At 44.2% G+C, this 20003-nt stretch overlaps 2 protein-coding genes across 5 annotated transcripts in view; one reads left to right on the top strand and one right to left on the bottom strand.

The window, feature by feature from the left end:
- The first annotated feature begins 1336 nt into the window (after nucleotides 1–1336).
- Nucleotides 1337–14004, top strand: RIOX2 (ribosomal oxygenase 2). Of its 2 annotated transcripts, none has more exons than XM_048934210.1 (10): nucleotides 1337–1534; nucleotides 3550–3985; nucleotides 5411–5530; nucleotides 6399–6527; nucleotides 8930–9033; nucleotides 11276–11378; nucleotides 12028–12193; nucleotides 12443–12531; nucleotides 12839–12952; nucleotides 13713–14004. In XM_048934210.1, exons 2-10 carry the CDS (start codon nucleotides 3554–3556, stop codon nucleotides 13875–13877), a joined length of 1422 nt encoding a protein of 473 aa, XP_048790167.1. In that variant the 5' UTR covers nucleotides 1337–1534; nucleotides 3550–3553; the 3' UTR covers nucleotides 13878–14004. The 2 variants fall into 2 exon arrangements, with proteins under 2 accessions (XP_048790167.1, XP_048790168.1); XM_048934211.1 differs by lacking the exon at nucleotides 1337–1534 and adding an exon at nucleotides 1611–1827.
- Nucleotides 14005–14290: 286 nt separating this feature from the next.
- Nucleotides 14291–20003, bottom strand: part of CRYBG3 (crystallin beta-gamma domain containing 3) — a 90785-nt gene continuing 85072 nt past the window's right edge. For all 3 annotated transcript variants that reach the window (XM_048934198.1, XM_048934199.1, XM_048934200.1), the window contains 3 exons: nucleotides 18257–18415; nucleotides 17620–17779; nucleotides 14291–16270 (listed from right to left, as the gene is read on the bottom strand). In XM_048934198.1, the coding sequence (XP_048790155.1) occupies nucleotides 16182–16270; nucleotides 17620–17779; nucleotides 18257–18415 (408 nt within the window). In that variant the 3' untranslated portion in view covers nucleotides 14291–16181. The remainder of the gene's footprint in view (nucleotides 16271–17619; nucleotides 17780–18256; nucleotides 18416–20003) is intronic.

Here is a 20003-nt window from a genome sequence, read left to right as displayed (position 1 = left end):
ATGGAGGTCCTTAAAGAAGTTTTCACAAGTATTTCCCATTCCTGTTATTTGTGGCTGTTTTTGCTGTCAGTCGAATACAGTTCTGTTTCCCACAGTATTTGCTAAAAGCTAAAATGTCACAGACATTAGGTAAATGCATATTTGTTGGAGTGTTCACCCTGGTGGTGTTCAAGCAGTTATGCTGGTGGTACTTTGTGGATTTTTGGACAACAGAAATAACAGCGTGTAATGGCTCCTTGTCAGCAGCTGAAGCGCAGGATGTGGCCTCCCTATATTTAGCCTCTGCTGCTACACCCATCTGGATTAAGAAAACATCCTGGAAGCATTAATGTAGGTGATGGAGCTGCAAACAAAAGTCTGGAGAACTGCTTCATTCTTCAAAGCTTTATAATTCTTGTGGAAGGAGTAAGCGTAATTCCACACCGGTGACTCGTTTTTCAGAAAGCTACAACACTGTATGCCTTCAAATATCCCAACCACTGATGTTTACACCAAAATATTCACAATGTGACACATTTTGAAAAGTGTCCTGAATGCTGAGTGATGTTGTGTTGAACTAATAAGTCAGAACTAGAAAGCAGAGAATATCTTCTCTTCCGAAGTGACAGCCCAGTGAAGAGAAATACTTGACAGGGAGATGTCAATTTTTGTAAATCCTCCAATTACAGTTTGTACAATTAGGATAGACTTAGTTTCAGCCCGGCAAAACTCATCCCCTAACAAAACCTACACTCTACTCAGCCTGCATTCCATGGTCAAGAGACCACAATGCTTTGCTCATCTGGAGACCAAAGCAGTCCAGGCGGTGAAGGCAGAAGGACTGAATATGATGAATAGCATTTGCTTTTCTTTTTTTCCTCCCTTCCCCCCGACCCCCTCTTCAGTGTATTATATTTTGCCACTTTCTCCATTCAGAAGATAGGAATTTTGATGCTTTAATGAAATCAGAACCCCTTTGGATCACGCAGCGTTTGTTTGGAGGGACCCAATTTGTGCTGTGCCAGCAGGAATTGCTTCTTTGTAAACAGCAAACTAACCACGCAGAGGAGCAGGACTGTACAACGATCTTGTGCCCAGTGTAACCACCTGCAGCCATCAGCCATACACTGAAGGGCTGCTGAGGTTTCCAAAATTCACCTTCTGCCAGTAGTTCTATGAGGTGTGCTTGGAGCTGTCAGCACACAAGAACAAAAGCTCACCCAAACTTGCCTAGTTATTTCTCTGACTCCTCACGCCACTGTAAAGTAACCCATTAACGGGCATCCTTAACAAAGACAACTAACATTCTTTTCCGCAAGCTTTTATGTGCTCAGTGAAGACACTAAAGACTTCGGGAATCATCAGCAGATGGGCTCTGCAGCTAAGCCCCCGATCCACGAACAAGACATACTCCGGGCACTTCGTTCTCCGCTACCCACAGCAAAGCCCACACCCCAGCCAAGAGCGCACGCCCTGCGCACCGCCGCCATTTTGTGGCGGCCGCTGAACGCCTCCCCTGGCCCCGCCCCGCTCCGCGGCCTGTGCGCCAGGCAGGGTGAGCCGCGTGTGTGTGTGTGTGTGTGGGGGGCGAATTATGGCGACGGTATTGAGTTTGTGGCTGCGGGGGGTGAGACCCGGGCCTCGCGTGACGCGGGGCGGGCCGGGCAGGGCAGCGGCGTGGGTTGCTGGGGCACCGGGTCGGGCGGCAGCGTGGGCGAGCCCCGTGCCCCGATCAGCGCGGCTGCACGTGTGAGTGCTGGCACTGCAGCTCTACGCGCTGCGTTCTTTCCTGCTGGAAAGAGTGTGATAGTAGCCACGTGTGGCTCCGGGCTGCCGGAGGAACTCGCGGTGAGACGCTATATCCGGGAGCTGGCGTAGCAGTGTCTGCTGAGTGAGGGAGTTGGGGACTGCGTGCGTGTACCTGTATTGGTAGCGCTGGAGTGTGCTTCCCCTGTGCTCCGCACTGGAGTGCTGTGTTCAGTTTTGGGCTCCTCGCTACGAGAAAGGCACGGGGACCTTGGAGCGTGTCCAGAAAAGGGCAGTGGGGCTGTGATGGTCTGGAGCACAAATACTGTAAGCAGCGCCTGAGGAGCTGAGATTGTTCAGTCTGGAGGAGGCTCGGGACACCTCATTGCTCTCTAACTGCCTGAAAGGAGGCTGTGGTGAGCTGGGGGTAGGCCTCTTCTCCCAGGTAACAGTGATATGATGAGGGGGGAAAGGCCTCAAGTTGGGCCAGGGGAGATTCGGGTTGGATATTAGGAAAAAATCTCCAAAACAGTGGCAGCACACTGGCACATTCTGCTCAGCAAGGTGGTGAAGTTACTGTCCTTGGAGGTGTTCAAGAGCTGTGTGGATGTGGCACTGAGTGACATGGATAGCGGGCATGGTGGGGTGGGTTGGTGGTTGGACTGGGTGGTCTTAGTGATCTTTTCCAACCTTTGTGTTTCTATGGTAAGAGATCTGTGTAAATGAAAGCGTGAGAGCATTTATTTTTGAGAGCAGAGCCATTTTTGAGAGCAGAGCCATAGTTTTCCTTCAGAATGCAAGCAGCAGCAGCTGTGGCTGCTCCCATTGGCTCACAGACGTGCTCAGACAAGCCCAGTGCTAGCTGCAGTTAGCCAGACCCCAGAGGCTAGCAGGCAGTCTTTTTTTTTGTTGTTGTTTATAATTATTTTTATATAACAATATATGAGCAGATTATCTGCCTGGAAGAACAAATTAAATGACTTCCAACTTTAACTGACTGTATTTCGATTAAAAAGCTCTCTTGCTAGCCTACGTAAACCATGCAAAGCTTGACAACTTTGTGGAGATGTAGGCAGAGCTATACCATTGTATGTTTTGCTGTGATTGCACAGCATCAACACAAAGGCCTAAAAGCATTCCTCTCTTCTGTAAACTTAGTTTTGCTAGAACTGGCCACGCCAAATGCTGCGGCAGTTGCCTTCGGCTTTTTCAGTTCTTTGGAGCCTTCTCCCCTCCCAACAACCAACTCTTAAATTTGTGCTTGTTGTTCCCATGTTCCTCTCCTTGATATTGCTGCCTGTTGTGCTCCGAGCGTGTGCTGTGATACCAGGTGTTCCCTCACCTGCTTCGTAGGTACTGCTGGGGCTGCACTCTGGTAACTGCAGCAATGGGGTGCGAGCTTATCTTTTATCCCTCTCCACCCCTTTGCATGTTATTAAATCTCTTACATCTGAACTATTAAAAAAAAATATGTTGCTATTGCTACAAAAGAGCATTCTAACAGGATGGTTGGATTTCTGCATTTATAAAGATCTCTCGTGTGGCCATTTGGATTCTTTGTGCTTCTAGTACAGATTCAGGTGTGGGATTGCCATTTCTGTGTGCAACAGCACCCAGTAGAGCCCTTTGCAGAGGAACTGAAAGCGGGTTGGAGATCTGCTAGGGGCATTATCTTTTCTGCCACTTGGAAAGAATAGTGAGCACCTGAAAGGAGAGCTGTTTCCAGTGTGCTGCTGTACCCCACTGGAGAAGGCGGGAGGAGCTGCACAGGGCCCATGAGGTTATGGTGCTGGCTGACTGTTACATCTCTCTCCTCTTGAACAGGACCATGCCCAAGAAGGGAGGGAAGCATGCTGAGGTGGGGATGGAAATGCAGGTGCAGTCCAAACGAGCAAAGGTGGAAGCAGCTTGTTTGCCATCAGTCATGGATTTTGAGAACCCAGACAGCCTCTTCGCAAGCCTGATCTCTCCCATCAAACCAGAGGAGTTTTTCAAGGAGTACTGGGAGGAAAAGCCGCTGCTTGTTCAGAGAAACGATCCCCTACTGGCTGCTTACTACCAGTCCCTCTTCCAGCTGTCAGATCTGAAGGAGCTGTGCAACCAAGGGCTGTACTATGGGCGTGATATAAATATCTGCAGATGTGTAAATGGAAAAAAGAAGGTTTTAAATAAAGAAGGCAGAGTGAATTACGCACAGCTGAAGAGGGACTTTGAGCAGAAAAAGGCAACCATACAGTTCCATCAGCCTCAGAGGTTTAAGGTTGGGTCATTTCATGAGTTTAAGTAAAACTAATATGTGTTTTGTAATGCAGTGTGTTTTGCTTGAGGCGTGCTGGACAGAGCTTTGTCTCTGTTCCCAGAAGATCCAGGTGAAGGAGCTGACATCGGTGGCCTGCTGAAACCACATATGAGCTATATTAATTAAAACATGGTTTATAATTTTGTGCAGTCCGTCATGCTTCAGTGCTCTGCAGCAAGAAAAACATGAGTTACACTATAAAATTAAGTATTCCTTTTTAAGGATTTGCTTTGTCACATAAAAATTTAAACAGATCTGAATGCGTAATGCTGATGATTATTTATCACTGTCTGCTTTAGTTTTTGTTCCATTGTTCTCATGTGCAAATAGAGCATTTATGCCAGTTCAGTGGAGGGTAAGGCGTAAAATAATGTAGGTGCAGGACACCACAGTTCTTTCTGATGAATTGGCTTTGAATTGTACCATGGGTTTGTATGTCAGTTTTGGCGATTGTCCTCTCTTGTTCTTTTCCATGCTTCTTCAATCAGAAGCATTCAGAATGAGGCAGTGGTGCCTGCACAGTTGTGTCAAGGACTCAGGTGCTTACGCTTGGATTTAAGTAGTTCTTTTCTGTCCTGTGGTGCCTGCAATTTAATGAAGAAGTATTCTGTAAGGACAGGAATGTACAGCTCTTTAACTCCTGAAAAGCCCGTCATTTTGGCGCCTTCATTTTGCCTAGCTAAAGCTAGCAGATGAATTAAAATTAAAACCTATTAGAGGGTTTTGTGGTGGTGTGATGGTGTTTGTAACTGCTGCCACTGTTTGCGCAGATGAGTGGTAATGTGAGGAAGGTGAAGTCTTATCAGCATTCTTCAGCATCTGTTATGATGTACTTCACCAGCTTTGTGCTTTGAAGTTTTTAGAAGCATCTCTTGACATGCATCTGTTAAATTTTAATGTACATCTTCAGTTGTGGAGGAGCAAAGCAGTTCTAACAGATTGAAAGATACCAAAGGTGCTTGCTTTGAGCATCTCTAAAACTGGCTTACTCCACACACAAATAACCTGATACATATACTGCAATATATCTAAAGGCATATAAAAAAAAAAACATGTCAGAGATGTTTTATCTCCTTCATTGTGTAACTGCAAAGTGCTACAGTTGGAGTCACCGCAAAAAGCTCTCTAATCTTTGTGTAGACTCTTTGGTAGTAGCTAGTATAATGAAAGTCATGTGTGTGTTTCTTTTATTAAGATGTTCTGTTGTTCATGGGAGGTGGTAGGTGAATTTCCATCTGTGCCTAACCCTGTCCATCCCTTCCCAGCCTCAGTGTCCCAGTTGGTTCTTCCCTAGAAGAACCCCTGAGTAGCCAGGGAGCATGAGAGCTGGGTAGCGGCCAGGCTGGCTGAGGTCTCCAACAGTAACATGTCCTTTTCTTTTTGCAGGAGGAGCTGTGGAAGATTCAAGAGAAGCTGGAGTGCTACTTTGGGTCTCTGGTCGGATCAAATGTCTATATTACTCCACAGGGGTCCCAGGGCCTTCCCCCTCACTACGATGATGTTGAGGTAGGGCAGTACAACATTGTCTGTGGGAATAGACGTGGGGTTTTGCTGGTCTCTCTGTGTGGTTTTTCTTCTCTCATAAAGTAATTTCTTACAGAAAAATGTTTTTTCACTGAGAAGTTACAATGTTTCTTTATGGTTGTTTTTTTTCCCCACTCTTTACTTTTACTGAATGGGTACTGAGGTGTCTAATGGCAGTATCACATGGAGTGTGCTTCTAAAAGAAGCATTCCAATAACCAGCGCGTTAAACAAGCAGTTTTTCAAGTTGGGCTGTGGTACCAGTTTTTTTTCCACATTAAATGCATACATTTCATTTTTCTTTAGCAGCTCTAGAACTTGCAGATTCTGACATATCACACAGAATCACTCAGGTTGGAAAAGGCCTTAAAGATCATCAAGTCTAACAACAACCTAACCATACCACCCTAACAACCTTCGGCTAAATCATGTCTTTTAAAGTTAGTTGTCTAATGCTTTTTGAAGTAATTTGGGAAAAATGGGGATTTCCAAGTGCCTGCTTTAGGTAGGATAAAGCAGATCTTACTTCCTAAGTTTTCTTCCCACTGTCTCTAAGTGAGGCCTGGAAAAATACTTTGGATGTAAAGTTCTGCATTATAGACATGTACAAATTCCTCAGGAGAGGAATCCTGCTCCCTGGGCTGTGAGGTAGCTGGGAGCAGGGCAGGTGAAATATGTCTCTTCTGTTGTCAGAGAACCGCACTGTGTCATCGGGTTTGCTTCCTGGCTCTGGTTTCTGGCATGGTTCCACAGACATCCCGAGTAAGACGGTGCATTAACACTTCTAATGAGTTGAATGCGTGGTAGGAAGCAAGGCTTCATTGTGCACTTGGATTTATGGTCCTTTGCAGGTGTTCATCCTCCAGCTGGAAGGCGAGAAGCATTGGCGGCTCTATAAACCAACGGTGCACTTAGCTCGGGAGTATAACGTGGAATCAGAAGATAGGATTGGGAATCCCACGCATGAATTTGTGTTAAAGGTATTAGAATTGAACTTCTTTAACTGGGCTGAACTGTAGTTGTGAGAAAAGTAGTTATATTTAAAATGATTCTTCTCTAGAAGACAGTATCCTGAATTCTTGCAGTTGCAAAATTGTGGGGAAGGATTGGTGCACAATGAGCATGAGAAATGTCATAGTTGTCTGAGTTATCTTTTTTCAAAGGCATCGTGTGCTTTAGGATTAAAATAATGGACCAAGAAGCAGTTCTTTCTGGAAATTCTCTAATACTTCTTTAGTTATGAGGCAGAGTACTGGGTACATGTTTGTCGAGTTCCCTGTAGAAAATACATTGGTTTTAATCACAGTTATGAAGTGTTTTGTGCTGCTGCATATTGTCTGTGATCAGTCAGGCTGATCCCTTTGTGCACTGTTCTGGTGAATATATGGCATATGTAATACCTGACTGAAACAAAAGCAGAAACTAAGAAAAACTGTCTTGACTTGTATTGTTTTTCTCTTTTTCCAAACCTGAAAACCAGATGCTCGTCTGCATCTTGTTATTTGGAATAAAAAGAGCGTTTAATGAGGGCTAATGAATACAGCCTTTCTGATGGCAGGAGATCTGGTGCTTGGCCTGTTGTGGTTTATGTAGTTGTAATTCAGAAGGGGGTTACTTACCCAGCAGGCAGTGCTGCTCTGTTTCAGAAGCCTCTGTAGTTTCTCTGCCTCGTGTCTTATCAACAGGGCCTGTGTGGGCAAGGTCCTTCCTCTTCTCTGTGTTCTGACTTACCTGTGCAAGCAGGTATGTGTAGGAACAGCGTTCTGCGTTGTAATGGTGCTGACCTTTACTGGCTGTGCAATCTGACAGTGATTTTCAGTTGTCAGAAAGTATTACTTGATACAAAGCCTAGTGAATTACAATTATTCTTTTTTTTTCTTTCCACAACATGCTGGGCTGGATTTTTATGGGATAACGTTGCATTCCACAGGCCGTTTACTGATGTCAGTGCAGTGAAAATACTGGCCTCTGGCCCTGAAAAGGCCTTAAAAATGTTCCAGGTTTGCTGTTCGCTTCCTGTGCCCCTTTTCTTTTGAGTCATCTCTGTTAGATTTTGGTTGTCTGTGTGACACTTTCTGCCAAGGATGTACAGACCAGTATTTCTTCCCTAAACCTTTCAGTAGAATATTTCCCTTCTCCTTTCTTGCACTTCTGCCTGCCATTCGCGGGCAGTTTGGAACAAATGGACCAGTTGGAGATGTACTTCAGATCTCTCTGAGTAGCTGGGTGTGCATGGGAGTGTGCTGGTTTGTGCCTCAAGTGCCAGAGTGCAGCTGGTCTTGGTGAGCATTCAGCAGGCTGTGGACACGGCTGGCTTCTTACTGATGTCAGGCACGGAGCTGGTTGGTGGTTGGCCATCCCTCAAGTGGTTTCCTGTTTTACCCTGCTGATATCCCCTCCTATGTCTGCCCCTCCTTTATCCAGTTGAGAAGTATGAGCAAGCTGAAGTGCTCAGAACCTCGTTGTGTCTCTTGGGAGCTGCTCTGTCCCGTCCTCTTCTGCCTGTTGCAACCCAGAGTGCTTGTTCTACTTGATGAACGTTTTGCTTGCTGGTTCATTGCTTCATGCTGATGAGATTACCAAGGAGATGAGATGAGTAGGAGTCACACTTTGCAGTGAAGACTGCTGTGAGCGACGGTGATCTCTGCTTCTTTTGATGGGACCACATTTAAGGAAGAGTAAAATTAAAATGGAATCCGATTTCACCATTGCTGCTTCATGACTTTTCTCCTTGCCTGTGCTGTGCAGCTCTGTAGATGTTTGTAGGGGAAACTGTAGGTAACCTCTTTATTGGATGTGATGTGGCCTGCTGCACACTTCTCTCTTACATTGACTGCCTAGTCTAAAGTGTATCTGCCTGGGGATTTAATTTAGGTAAGTGAGAAGAAAGGGAGGAGGGGAGAGGTTGTACTTGATATTTTTAAGTGCTACAGCTGAGAATTTAAGACAGCAGTACTGCAGCAGCTTACGGTCCATACAGGATATTTGTCCTTTCTCGTGGAACAGCAGCTTTCTACTTTGTTGAGGTCTGCTCTGCTAGCTTGCTGTACTTTCAGCAGGTTCCTCTCAGCTGCTGCTCTGTCCCTGTTACGCAGCTGAGTAGGATTGTGTGTGCTTTCTACCCTTCAAGGCTTGCTTTGTGTTTTCAGGCAGGTGTACAGTAAATACTAACAGTAAATTGGGAAGTTCAGACTTTCTGGCATAGAGCGCTCTGTTATTAAAATGTAAGTGGAGTATCTCCCTGTTTTGTGATTAAAGAAACAGAACCAATCCATGCTGTTTGTCTGTCTGCTTAGAGAGCATTTTCTTTGTTTGGGTAACAGTGCAGTAAGGTTTGAACATGTGCCCTAAATGTATCAATTCTTTTTCTTTTTTTTTGCAGCCGGGCGACTTACTGTACTTCCCAAGAGGGACAATTCACCAAGCTGACACACCTCCCGGTGTATCTCATTCTACACACGTGACCATCAGTACCTACCAAAACAAGTAATTCCTTCTTACTCTTTCTCGTTTCTGTCACTTCTGAAAATGGCTTTCATCTTCCAGGCAATGTGTGTGAATAGTACGGACCTGAAGCCCACATTTCAAAGAAGTGATGTCTTACAGTTAAAATACAACCTTGTGATGAACTCTGCTGAGCTCTTTTCTGTGTTTGTCCCATTCAGTCCTTGTATCTTTTGTTTGTCTGTGAGGTGATGCACGGATAGGGCATAGCATTTCCTTGTAGAAACACAGTGGAATGGAATATGTGAGGTGCCCTACTGTCACCTACGTACCCTGCTGTTAATGACAAGATCTAGGCCAGCATTCAGGTAGCTGTAATTTCAGTTGCGGAGGTTGGGGAAAACAGAGGAAACACTTCCTTGTAAACAAAGCTTTTTATTCAGCAACCTCATCGGCATATTAATTGGCTACTTTATTGTTTATCATCAACAGACTTTAATGTGGAAGGTAACACTACAACAGGAAGCTCACTGTCATGTTTAGAACAACTCTCAGCAGTGGCTGCAATTGCTATTTGTTTCATAATCCAGAGAGAGAGTTGGGGATTGCTCCTTTCATCTCCTCCTCTCTTGCATTTCATAGTCACCCACGCTGTACTGGTGGACTTGCTGCACATTCTTTCTTTGCTTGTGTTTTCTGCTTATCTGTGCTTTTCATCTCCTATCCCATGCATGCAAGGCAGATTTCCTTTGACGTGCATCCAATGCTTGTGCCCACTGAAACCTTTTCATCGCACAGGGAAATGCTGCTGCAATTCAGTCAGCTGCTCTCATGTGCTGGGTTTGGAGCCATTGGCCTGAGTTGGGAATCAGGAAGGATTTCTGTTACAGCATAGGACAGAACAAGTTTTGGCATGTTCTAGATGATTCTAAGATGCATTTCTAACCAGGTGTACCATTCTGTAAGGCTGGGGTGTCAGTGCTGCTGGTAACTCTTGGGCAGTTCTCCACACTGGAGCAAGGTTAAGGTGAAGCTGTGTGAGTCCATCATCAAAAATGGGTTCTATGGCTTTTAACATAATCTTCTGCTGAGAAGGCAAAGAACTATTTTCTGTAAGTGCTGATGGCTGCTGCAGAGTGTTTGAATTCATTTATTCTCTAGGTGGCAGTGTTAGCACTGAGCTGCTTTGGCTGTGTTTGGGGGGCACAACTGAGCTGAATTCCTGTTCCACCTCCCATTCCCTGTCCTTTTTTTGTACACCACCCTCCTGTTGGCCTGGAGCTTTTCTCATCCCAGGTGCAGCAAACTGAACAGACAGGAGGGTGGCACCAGGAGAAGCGTGCTTTGATGTACTGATGGAAGTGGGTTTGCTGTATTGGTGTGCAGGAGTGGTCCTAGGTGTGCAGGACAGGTTTTGTCCGGTGTGATCAATACAGAGTTGTTGTGTGTCAGGTAGTGTTGGACAGACAAGTTCTTTATAAGTGTGTTGCTGGAGACCTGACAGCCTTATGTGTGGAAAGGGCAGTTCCTCAGTACTTCCTCAGCACTTCCAGTGCTGATGAAATGGCACCTTGAGGAATTTCGGGCTCTGAGCCCAAAGGGACTGCACTGTGCACTGGGGTGAGGTTTCTCCAGGCCAGACCTCCGCCTGAGGCAGGAAGACAAGTCTGGTGACATTTGTTGTAAGCAGGGAAGTTTGTCACAGTAGAGGGTTCCTGAAGATAGTTGCTGATGTGGGAATTCGGTGGAAGAGGAGGGAAGCAGTAAGAAATGTAAGATGTCTCACTGTTCTTTGAAATGAGGTAGGGAGAGACCACAGGTAGACTGGACAGCATTTTTTTGCATGAGGGGCACACCTGGTCCTGGTGAGATTGACTCAGGCTACAGGACGAAGATGCAGCTGGGAACCCTCCCTCCTCTGATTTACCGCAGCTGGGGAATGGAAACATGGAGAGCAAAAGATAGCTTTTTGGAATGTGTTCAGCCTTAGAATGGGGATCTAACACACACAGAAGACCCCTCGCTACAAGGTGACTGTTAGGTATCTAAGTATCTTAAAAATCCCTGTAGAGATATACTAGGGTCTTCTTCCTGTGATCATAAGTTTGTAGCAAAGCTAAAAATGCATCTGTGCTGAAGTTGATAGCCCTGGACATGTTTCTTGCAGCAATGGAAGTGCTTCAAAAGAATGTTAAGTGATACTATCCAACACACAATAAAGTATGCCTGTTTTACTTCATTGCAGCCATTTCAGTAATTCTTATTATTTCTTCCCATCCTGCAGCTCTTGGGGAGACTTCTTATTGGATGCAATTCCTGGCCTTGTATTCAATACTGCAAAAGAGGATGTGGCCTTGAGGACAAGCATCCCAAGGAGACTGCTTATGGTAAGTAAGAGGGTCTGAGGGAAAAACAGTGCATCCAGCTGGAACTACAGCACGGTGGCAAGCATGGGTCTTGCTCATCTGCTCTGAGAACTCAGTGTAAAGGCACTGTCTTGTCTAGCAGCTTTTGAAGATGTCAGGGTGGCTGGAGGTTTGGTGCAGCTGAAGTGTTGTCCAGTTTGCTGCACTTCCTTTCTTCATATCACAGTGGCCTTGTGTGGCTCACTTCTTCTCAAAGGATGCTTTTTGGTTTGGAGCTGTCAGGTAGGCATAGTTTCCACCAGGTCTAACTTTTGAAAAGTTAATGGAGCTGTATGTTGCAGCGTGTGTCCTTATGGTAGTTGGTTGTGCTGCTGATCAGCTCATCAGCATGAAGAAGGAACAGTTCTCTCCTTCAGGTACACTTGCAGGCCCTTCAGCATTGTGGGCATCCCCACAGTGAGGAAAACTTAGCTTCAGCTTTGATGTGTGAGCAGTTATGTGGAACATGTAAAAGAAACAGTATTGTTGTTTTGGGAGAAAGTAATTGTTACCCTTTGGTGGTCCTCTCCTATCTTTCCAGATTGTTACTTCATTACTGTGCTTCTTTTTCTTCAGAATAGTCTCTGTGTAGCTGGAATTCATGTAAAAGGAACTGTGTGTGAATATTTAGCAGGTGGATATAGCAGACTCAACAAAAAAACTGAGTAGCATTCTGAGAATGCTTGCAGACCGTCTGGAGAACAGCAGAGAACTGAGATCATCCGACATGAGGAAGGATTTCATTATGAACCGTTTGCCACCTTGCTTGGGATGTGATGCTGACTCTTTAACTCCAGGTGAGTTTTGAGCTCAATACCAACTCCTTTTGCTGATGTGATGGCAGGGCTGTTGCTAACTCTGCCCTTAATGATTATGGTGTTTTAAGGTAGGCAAAGATTGCAGTCTAGTGTGAGCTTTGTGTTTGAGACAGACGGTGAGAACGTAACAAATAATGTAGGTACAAAATAATGGCTGGGAGAGCAGGGCACAGAAGGGTCAGTTTGCAGTATTTATATGGTTTCCTTCCTTTCTGATTTCTTTTTTAGGTGGAAAACTGCCAAGATTAGACAGCAAAATCAAACTGCAGTTCAGGGATCATGCTGTAATTACAGTGGAGCCAGACCAAGCAAATTCTGTAAGTATAACCCCTGCACCACCCTTCTGTGCTTCATGCTGTGGGCGTGTTGCATGCATGAGAGTTCTTGGTCTGTCTCAAAGGGTTGTGCAGGTATGGATCGGTTGGGTGCTGCATCCTCTTAGGATTTGGTAGGAGATAATGATGAGATTGTTGTCAAACAGCACTATGCCACCTTCTTGCCTTCCTGGGGAGACCTACAGAACTAACTGTAGTCCATGTTCTGCACAGCAGGTGCATGGTTTTTATCTAAGGTCAGATGGGCCAGATCATTACAATGTAACTGTTCTCTCCTGCTGTTTCTTAGGATGAAATTCGCAAGGAAATGGTGTATGTCTATCATTCCTTAAAGAACAGGAGAGAAACTCACATGATGGGGACAGATGATGACGATACCGCTAGCGAAGAAGGTGCAGCACAGGTTTGTTCCTGACCTACACACACAAAAGCTACATTGCCATGTTGGGTTTTGCTGAACATTTGTTATCTGCACCTTGAATTATGCTCTGGGTGACAGAGCTATTGGCATGTACCAAAGCATCTCTTACTTTTGTGTCCTTCAGTACATCCTACTGGATACAGTGACATATGTGCAGCAGGGGGAGGGGTCACTGTACCTTCTGCTGGTCAGTGTGTACATCCTAGTTTGATCTGGCTACATTCAGTATCCCCTGGGATGCACAGCAGCTACACCCTCTCAGCTGTTACAGCAAAGAATTCTGCCTGGTAGTTACTTAATTTTTGAAGTGTATTTTGCTGGACCTGTTGAGAAAACTGGTAGCTGAGGTCTTACACAGGCACTTGCACAACATGTTGCACAACCCAGAATGTATCTTCCTGCCCTTAATGTCTCCAGCTATGGTAAGATACCCCCTTCAACAACCCATGGATAGGGAAAGGCTTCTTCAGTTAGGATGACACACACCTTAGGTCTCCCTGCCTCAGTAAGGGGTGCTGGAACATGTAGGTGTACCCTTTGTGGTAGAAGATATTTCAATGGTATTTCCATTTATTAAGAAAATAGCCAGAGTGATGCTGATCTCCTGCAGGATGCAATTGGAAATCCCCATGTGAAGTGGGGAAGGAATGCTGCTGGTCAGCACCTACGTGCTGCCCTCCTGTCTGTTAGAACAAACACGCTGCTCAAGTGGCCTCTTCTCCCCATTTTTTCCCCCTCTCAGCCAACTCCTCATGGACTGCGCTTTCCTCTGTCACACCTGGATGCACTGAAGCAGATTTGGAGTGGCAGCACTGTCTGCGTGAAAGAGCTCAAACTTACCTCAGCTGAAGAGAAGGAAAACCTGGCCTTGGCACTGTGGACTGAATGTCTAATAGAAGTTTTTTGATGCTTTCATGAATTGGCTCCTTATGGAATCTCTTAAGTGAAAGGTTCATTCCATTAGTTTTATTTTTTGCATCCTACCTTAGTTTGTACTGCCAACGGTGTGTTGCAATATAAATATACTTTGCTACTGCCTGTTGCTGAATGTCCTTCTAGTTCCCTTACTGCCGTGGGTAAGCGGGTGTCTCAGCAACAGGTGAGCTGCTCAGAAATGTAACAGTGGAACAGCTTATCTTGCCTTTAATTGCCAGATTAGTGCTACTCCTAGAAAAAGGATCTTCACATCTCTCAAGTGGATTCTGATGGGAGTGTTGCAGATATTTGGATAGTCTAAGATCTGTATTTAATGAGCAACCCCACACAGCATTGTTGTGTCTTACTGAATATATGTACTTATTTCCTTGGTTAGGCCATTTGAAAAAAAAAAATGCTTTACAGGAACAAAGAAGAAACAGACAAGCAAGAAATTCCTTCTAAAAACTTTTATACAATTAAAATATACATGCTTGGCATTTTACGTGGAAGATCTCTGAAGTACAAAAGCCTGATTTATTTGGTTATGAAGCACTGGGACACCACCCCACGTGATTTAGGTGCTCTCAGTCTGAAAGACCAGAACCTTCCAACCAGGTTTTGAAATTGCATATGGAAAGTGAGTCACTTGGAGAACACTTGATATACTGATTTACATTAAAAAAGCAGGACAAGTGCTTTAGTTGTAGAAATATATACATACATCAGGAGTTCCGTAACAGCAGATTTGTGATAACTTTAGAATGCAAAATAGTAAGTGCAAGTACACAGGTATTTCTTTATTTTTAAATAGTACGCTATAGAACTCAATTTCATACAAAAATAGACATCCATATATTTTATTTCTGAGAGTTATATGTTTCCATTTAAGGTCAAATCCTGTTTAAGTGCACAGGAACACTTTCTGCTTTTGGAAACTAAAATTCCGTAGCTAAACTCCTTAAATAGAAACACACACCCTGCATAAACAAATAGGAAAGAAAATATTATCTATTCAATGAAGTAATTCATTTAGTCACGCAGAAATCCAATGAAGCTAGCAGTGAGCTAAAGACCACCACTTCAGGTACTAGCAGCCCTACAGGCAGCTGCAGTTCCTCCTCTGTGTCAGTCCTGTATGAGGAAGATGTTCTTTTCCAAGCCTGTACCAACTGCAGTGCAGTAAGGTACTGTGCTCTGCCCATCTTAAGAGAGGGCTGGTAGGATGGTTGCATCTTGCTGACATTGAAGAAACTGCCAGCAAGTTGGGCTGGTCATCACTGATCTAACACCTCATCCTTTGGGCAAAGAGAACACTGATGAGCCTGAGTAACCTTTAAATGCCACTATGCTGTTCCTGACATGAAGCAGGGCTGGCTGCTAGCACCTGGTGAGTTATCTTCTGAAGGAAGACATGGATTTAAGATCAAATTACATTGTATTAAATTAGTCTATATACATGACAACAAAATACAGCTAGAGCAAAATCATTACTGCTCCAAATTCTGTAAATCTTTTAGAAATCTAACCTGACCCAGGATAGCTTATACTCTGGATAGATGCACCTATGCCTACATGTTAAAGGTGATCTTCAGGGATAACTCAGAAATTCACGGGTTGGAAACAGCCCCTGGGTCTGCAAAAGAACTTCCTAAACTTGGAAATTAGGTATTGCTGAAACAAACAAGACCAGGGCCTACCTGTAACACTAGGGAGGTAACAGGGTTTTATTGCCCCATTTCATGCACTGAGCTGGGAATTCCAGTTCAAATTTGTCTTTTGAACAAAATAAATTGCACTTTAGCAGGAGGTATGGATTGAGATTCAGTTTCGCTTTGAGCCTCAACTGATTCTCTTGGTCTAAAGAAGTCCAACTCAACCTCTTTGAAGCTCATGAGGGCACCTGCTGAAGAATGAGCTTTCATCGTTTTCTGAGAGAAAGGAAATGTCACTATTTCTAAAGAGCCTTTCCCATATTATCCCTTGCAGTTCATATCCCACAAAGCATCTGTCTAGCCTTGTGCATTTACTTTAAAACTTCAGATGAAGAATAACATTAACTTTCATAAGAGGCCTCCAAAGAATCAGCTTATAGTTCAGTCCCTGGGAAAGACATGAGCTCATCCTCACATCCTTCAGGTCTGTGCAAATTCACTTGGCTTAGGAGTGGTGCTTTGAGTGAAGGAAGACAGGATTTACTGCATAAGGTTCCAGTGGTGCGTGACTTCAGTAGTACTTTTTTTTTCCTCCAGGTGCTGATAAACCACGTAAGGTCCATCTCTGTGGTGGGTTTTACTCACAGTATTTCAATATCCCATTTTTGCGAACGTTTGTCCTCTTCTGGCTCATTCATAATGATGTGATTCTTGTCATAGTAATTTCCTCCTTAAAAATAAAGCAAACTCATGAGGGCAAACAATTTGAAAACAAATGCTGAGAATCTCAACAAAATCTTTTAAAATTGCCACGAAGTAGGAAAATTATCTTAGAGAAATTCTGTCAGAGATGAGGCAGTGTTTGCACTTCTACTGCTGTTTGTCTCCTTCAAACTCATTTGTCAGCTGAAGCCCTGAGGAGCTCTGTTAGTTCAGAAGCAGAGTCCCCAGTGCAGCTTTGTGCACAGAGGCACGACTGCTAAAGGCATTTTGCTTCGACAGAGCCTCTGCTCCCACTGTGTGGGTGGATTTTTAACTTACGTATTGCTACAGTGCAAACACACAACGTCAGATCTGGGGGATTATTTAGTGTTGAACACTCATTTCAACCCCAGAATTACTAAGTCCTTATAATTTGCCTCCTTAGAATACATGTAGCATAGAAGTAATGGTGCCTTCTTATCATGCCATTAATAAAAGTTCACCGAAGGAAATTTGTGCTCTAAAGAGCAATCAGATGGTATGCCTCACTCTCAGGGTAGAATCACAGAAAGGGCTGGGTTGAAAAGGACCACAATGATCATCTAGTTTCAACCCCCCTGCTATGTGCAGGGTCGCCAACCAGCAGACCAGGCTGCCCAGAGCCACATCCAGCCTGGCCTTGAATGCCTCCAGGGATGGGGCATCCACAGCCTCCTTGGACAACCTGTTCCAGTGCGTCACCACCCTGTGTGCAAAAAACTTCCTCCTAATATCTAACCTAAGCCTCCCTGTCTCAGTTTAAGACTATTCCCCCTTGTCCTGTCACTGTCCACCCTTGTAAACAGCTGTTCCCCCTTCTGTTTATAAGCTCCTTTCAAATACTGGAATACCACAATGAGGTCTCGCCAGAGCCTTGTCCTTCCCAAGCTAAACAAGCCCAGTTCCCTCAATACATCCCTGCAGCACAGCTTTCTGATACTGTAGGATCTGCCATCATAGGTGGTACTGCCATCGTTGGTCAGCAGGACTAGGACTTAAGCAACAAGAATTTTAACAAGTCTGAAAACATGACAGGTATTTCTCTTACTGAGACACATCTATTCTCTGGTTTGCTTGTCCCTCCCTTTTTTGTCTTCCAAGAGCCATTTCTTGCTCTAAGCACTACTTATAAACCTCCGGGATCAAAGAGTAAGGTTCTCCACAGACTTTCTTGTGCCACTGTTGGCAAGACTGTTTCTTGTGCAGTTGAATATTAAACTTGTGAGAGAGAGGGGATTCAGTACTTAGGTACAAATGAGCAGGAATACTGCAATTAGAACATATGAGTGGCTTTGTTTTGTTTTGTTTTTTGTTCTGCTTTGTCTGTTTTTTAAATACCTTTAATATCAAGCACCAGTTGGTCACTGAGGTATGAACTGATGGTTCCATCCTCATTGAGTCTCCACTTCTGCCTCTCCTTCCCATGTTCTACCCAGAGTGCGACTTTGGCCCCTGGCACATCTCTGCCACCAATGACATCCAGACAGGCATCGTTAACCTAAGAAGCAAGAAGACAAGTGAGATCCAACCAGCACAGAGCCTTGCTTTTGTGTCTGACTTGTTTCTGTTTCATGCACTGATAGTACTGCAGTAACCATAGTGGCAATTAAGCTAGGAGCAGATTATTCAGCAGTTGACTGATAGCTTGATCACAGAAGGTCTTCATGTATTCCATTTCAGAGAAATTCCTAATTCTTCAAAGCTAATAGAACTTTCACAAAAGTGAGACTTTCAAGAAAACCAGGTTCCTTCTTTCAGGAACATCACTGCCAGATGTGAAAAGCTGTCCATCCAGCTTGCCAAAGCAGACAGAGCAAATCTGTCCATACACAGTAGGAACATGTGGCCTATGGGAGCTCAAGATGCACAGGAAAGGCCAAAAGCGATCCTGGTATTAATGAGGAAATCTACACAGTGAGTTGTGTTCTTGAGGAAGTCCAGTTAAAGTAACACGCTCCAGCATCTGGAAACACACCTTGGATTTGAAGAGCCCACGACAGTAGTGCCAGATCTGGGTATCCTTGCCGCTGTACGGAGACACGCACACTGATGTTGCTCTTACATCTGCCAGACTTCCAGCTACTGTCAGGTATTTGCCTTGGGCTCGGTTCCTGATTCGGAGGTACACTGCTGGCTGAAATGATGGCAAGGGAGAGTCGTATCACACAGACTGCAAAAGTTGATGGGAGAATGTCTCCATCTTACATCAGTTTTCTAAACTGCTGCATTCCCAGTTCTAAATGATCACCATAAATACTATTATTTTTAGTTGAAGCGAACGTGCACGTAAGACAGAACTAAATGTTTCTCACACAGACAGCTGTAAGCAGCAATGGCAGAGAGGGTATACTTAAATGTATTTATAGAACTAATCCCTGTGATATGCAAATGGCTTTAGTTCACATTTCTTTCACTCCAAGGCCAGTAAATGGGCTATAATCCACAAGCTTTTCATTTTCTGAATACAGAACTTGCTGAGTTGCATATCCAGCAAGTTCAACACTACTAACTGGAATATGTAGCACAGAAGTTTGACCTTTGCTCTTGAACATACACAGAAAATGGTACTCAGCTGGCATCACTGCTTACACAGCTTACTCAAAAAATAAGGCTGCTCAGTATGGCTACTACAGGGTTTCAGTTTTTCCTCCATTATTCACTGATTTTAGAGCAAATAAAGGAAAGTGAACAACTGAAGGGCAGCTCCCTCCAGGTACCAGTTTTGAACCTCCTTTTTTCCATAATAAAACCTACGTTAAGAGACAATAAAGCCTCTCTCCTACCAAGCATCCATGAACTAATATGTATCAATAAATATACTGTATAGTTGTTCTTTACAAGGAAGAGAACTTAAAAAGGTACAACTATTGTGTCTTATCTTGAATCATGTGAGTTTCAAGCATTCAGATTTCTCCTGCACTACCTATAGCACCAGCAGACTTGACACAGAAGGGAGGAGGAAATATAAAGTGGTGCAGGTTTGTAGAATTATCCCAGTCTTAAAAAAATACCCATATGCCACAGAAGCGTTAGGCACAATGAGCTGACTGCACAAACTCAAGGAAGCTTTCAGTCTGCAGGATTTAAAACAAAAGCAAGCTCCAAATGCCCAGATCCCCAGCAAAATACACAAGGTACTACTGAGAATGTTACTCACTGTTGCAATATACAAAGGGATGCTACCAAACACAAAAGCTCTTTGTATTTGTGGCTGAAGAGAGAATTCTATTTTTAAGATCGGCACATATTATTTGCATTATTATTTGTAAAAACAGTGCCAAAGTGGGATCTTTTGCTGGCTACCTCTTTCACAGAACTCCAGGGAATTGTAAGCTTCCTAGACTAATAAATCATTAAAAAAAAAAAATTCCCTTTTCCAGTGGGGAAGCATATAATGCAAAACTATTGCTAAGCATGATCATGCTGTTCACTGCAACATGTCCTCAGTTGAATCTGTTATTTAAAAATAAAGCAGCATTTGTCACTAAGTGTAGACAAGCTATTCTCTGAGCAGCAGAACTAATGACAACTCTTCCAGTGAAGTTACTGCTCACATTCCCTCCTCATCTCCCTGCCCTCCTCCCTTCTCCCAGGACGTTGCCCTCCCACAGATGCGTGTGGCTGGGCTCACACACAGTGGAGCTCACCTGTGTTACTACCTGATGCAACTTGGAAAGGCAGAGGGGCAGAACGTGACACTGACATTACTTGGGGTGAGGTAG

The sequence above is a fragment of the Lagopus muta genome, chromosome 1 (assembly GCF_023343835.1).
Source record: "Lagopus muta isolate bLagMut1 chromosome 1, bLagMut1 primary, whole genome shotgun sequence".
NCBI lineage: Eukaryota > Metazoa > Chordata > Aves > Galliformes > Phasianidae > Lagopus > Lagopus muta.
The sequence above is the reverse complement of the archived record's forward strand: the minus strand, read 5'-3'. Positions and strand labels throughout refer to the sequence as shown.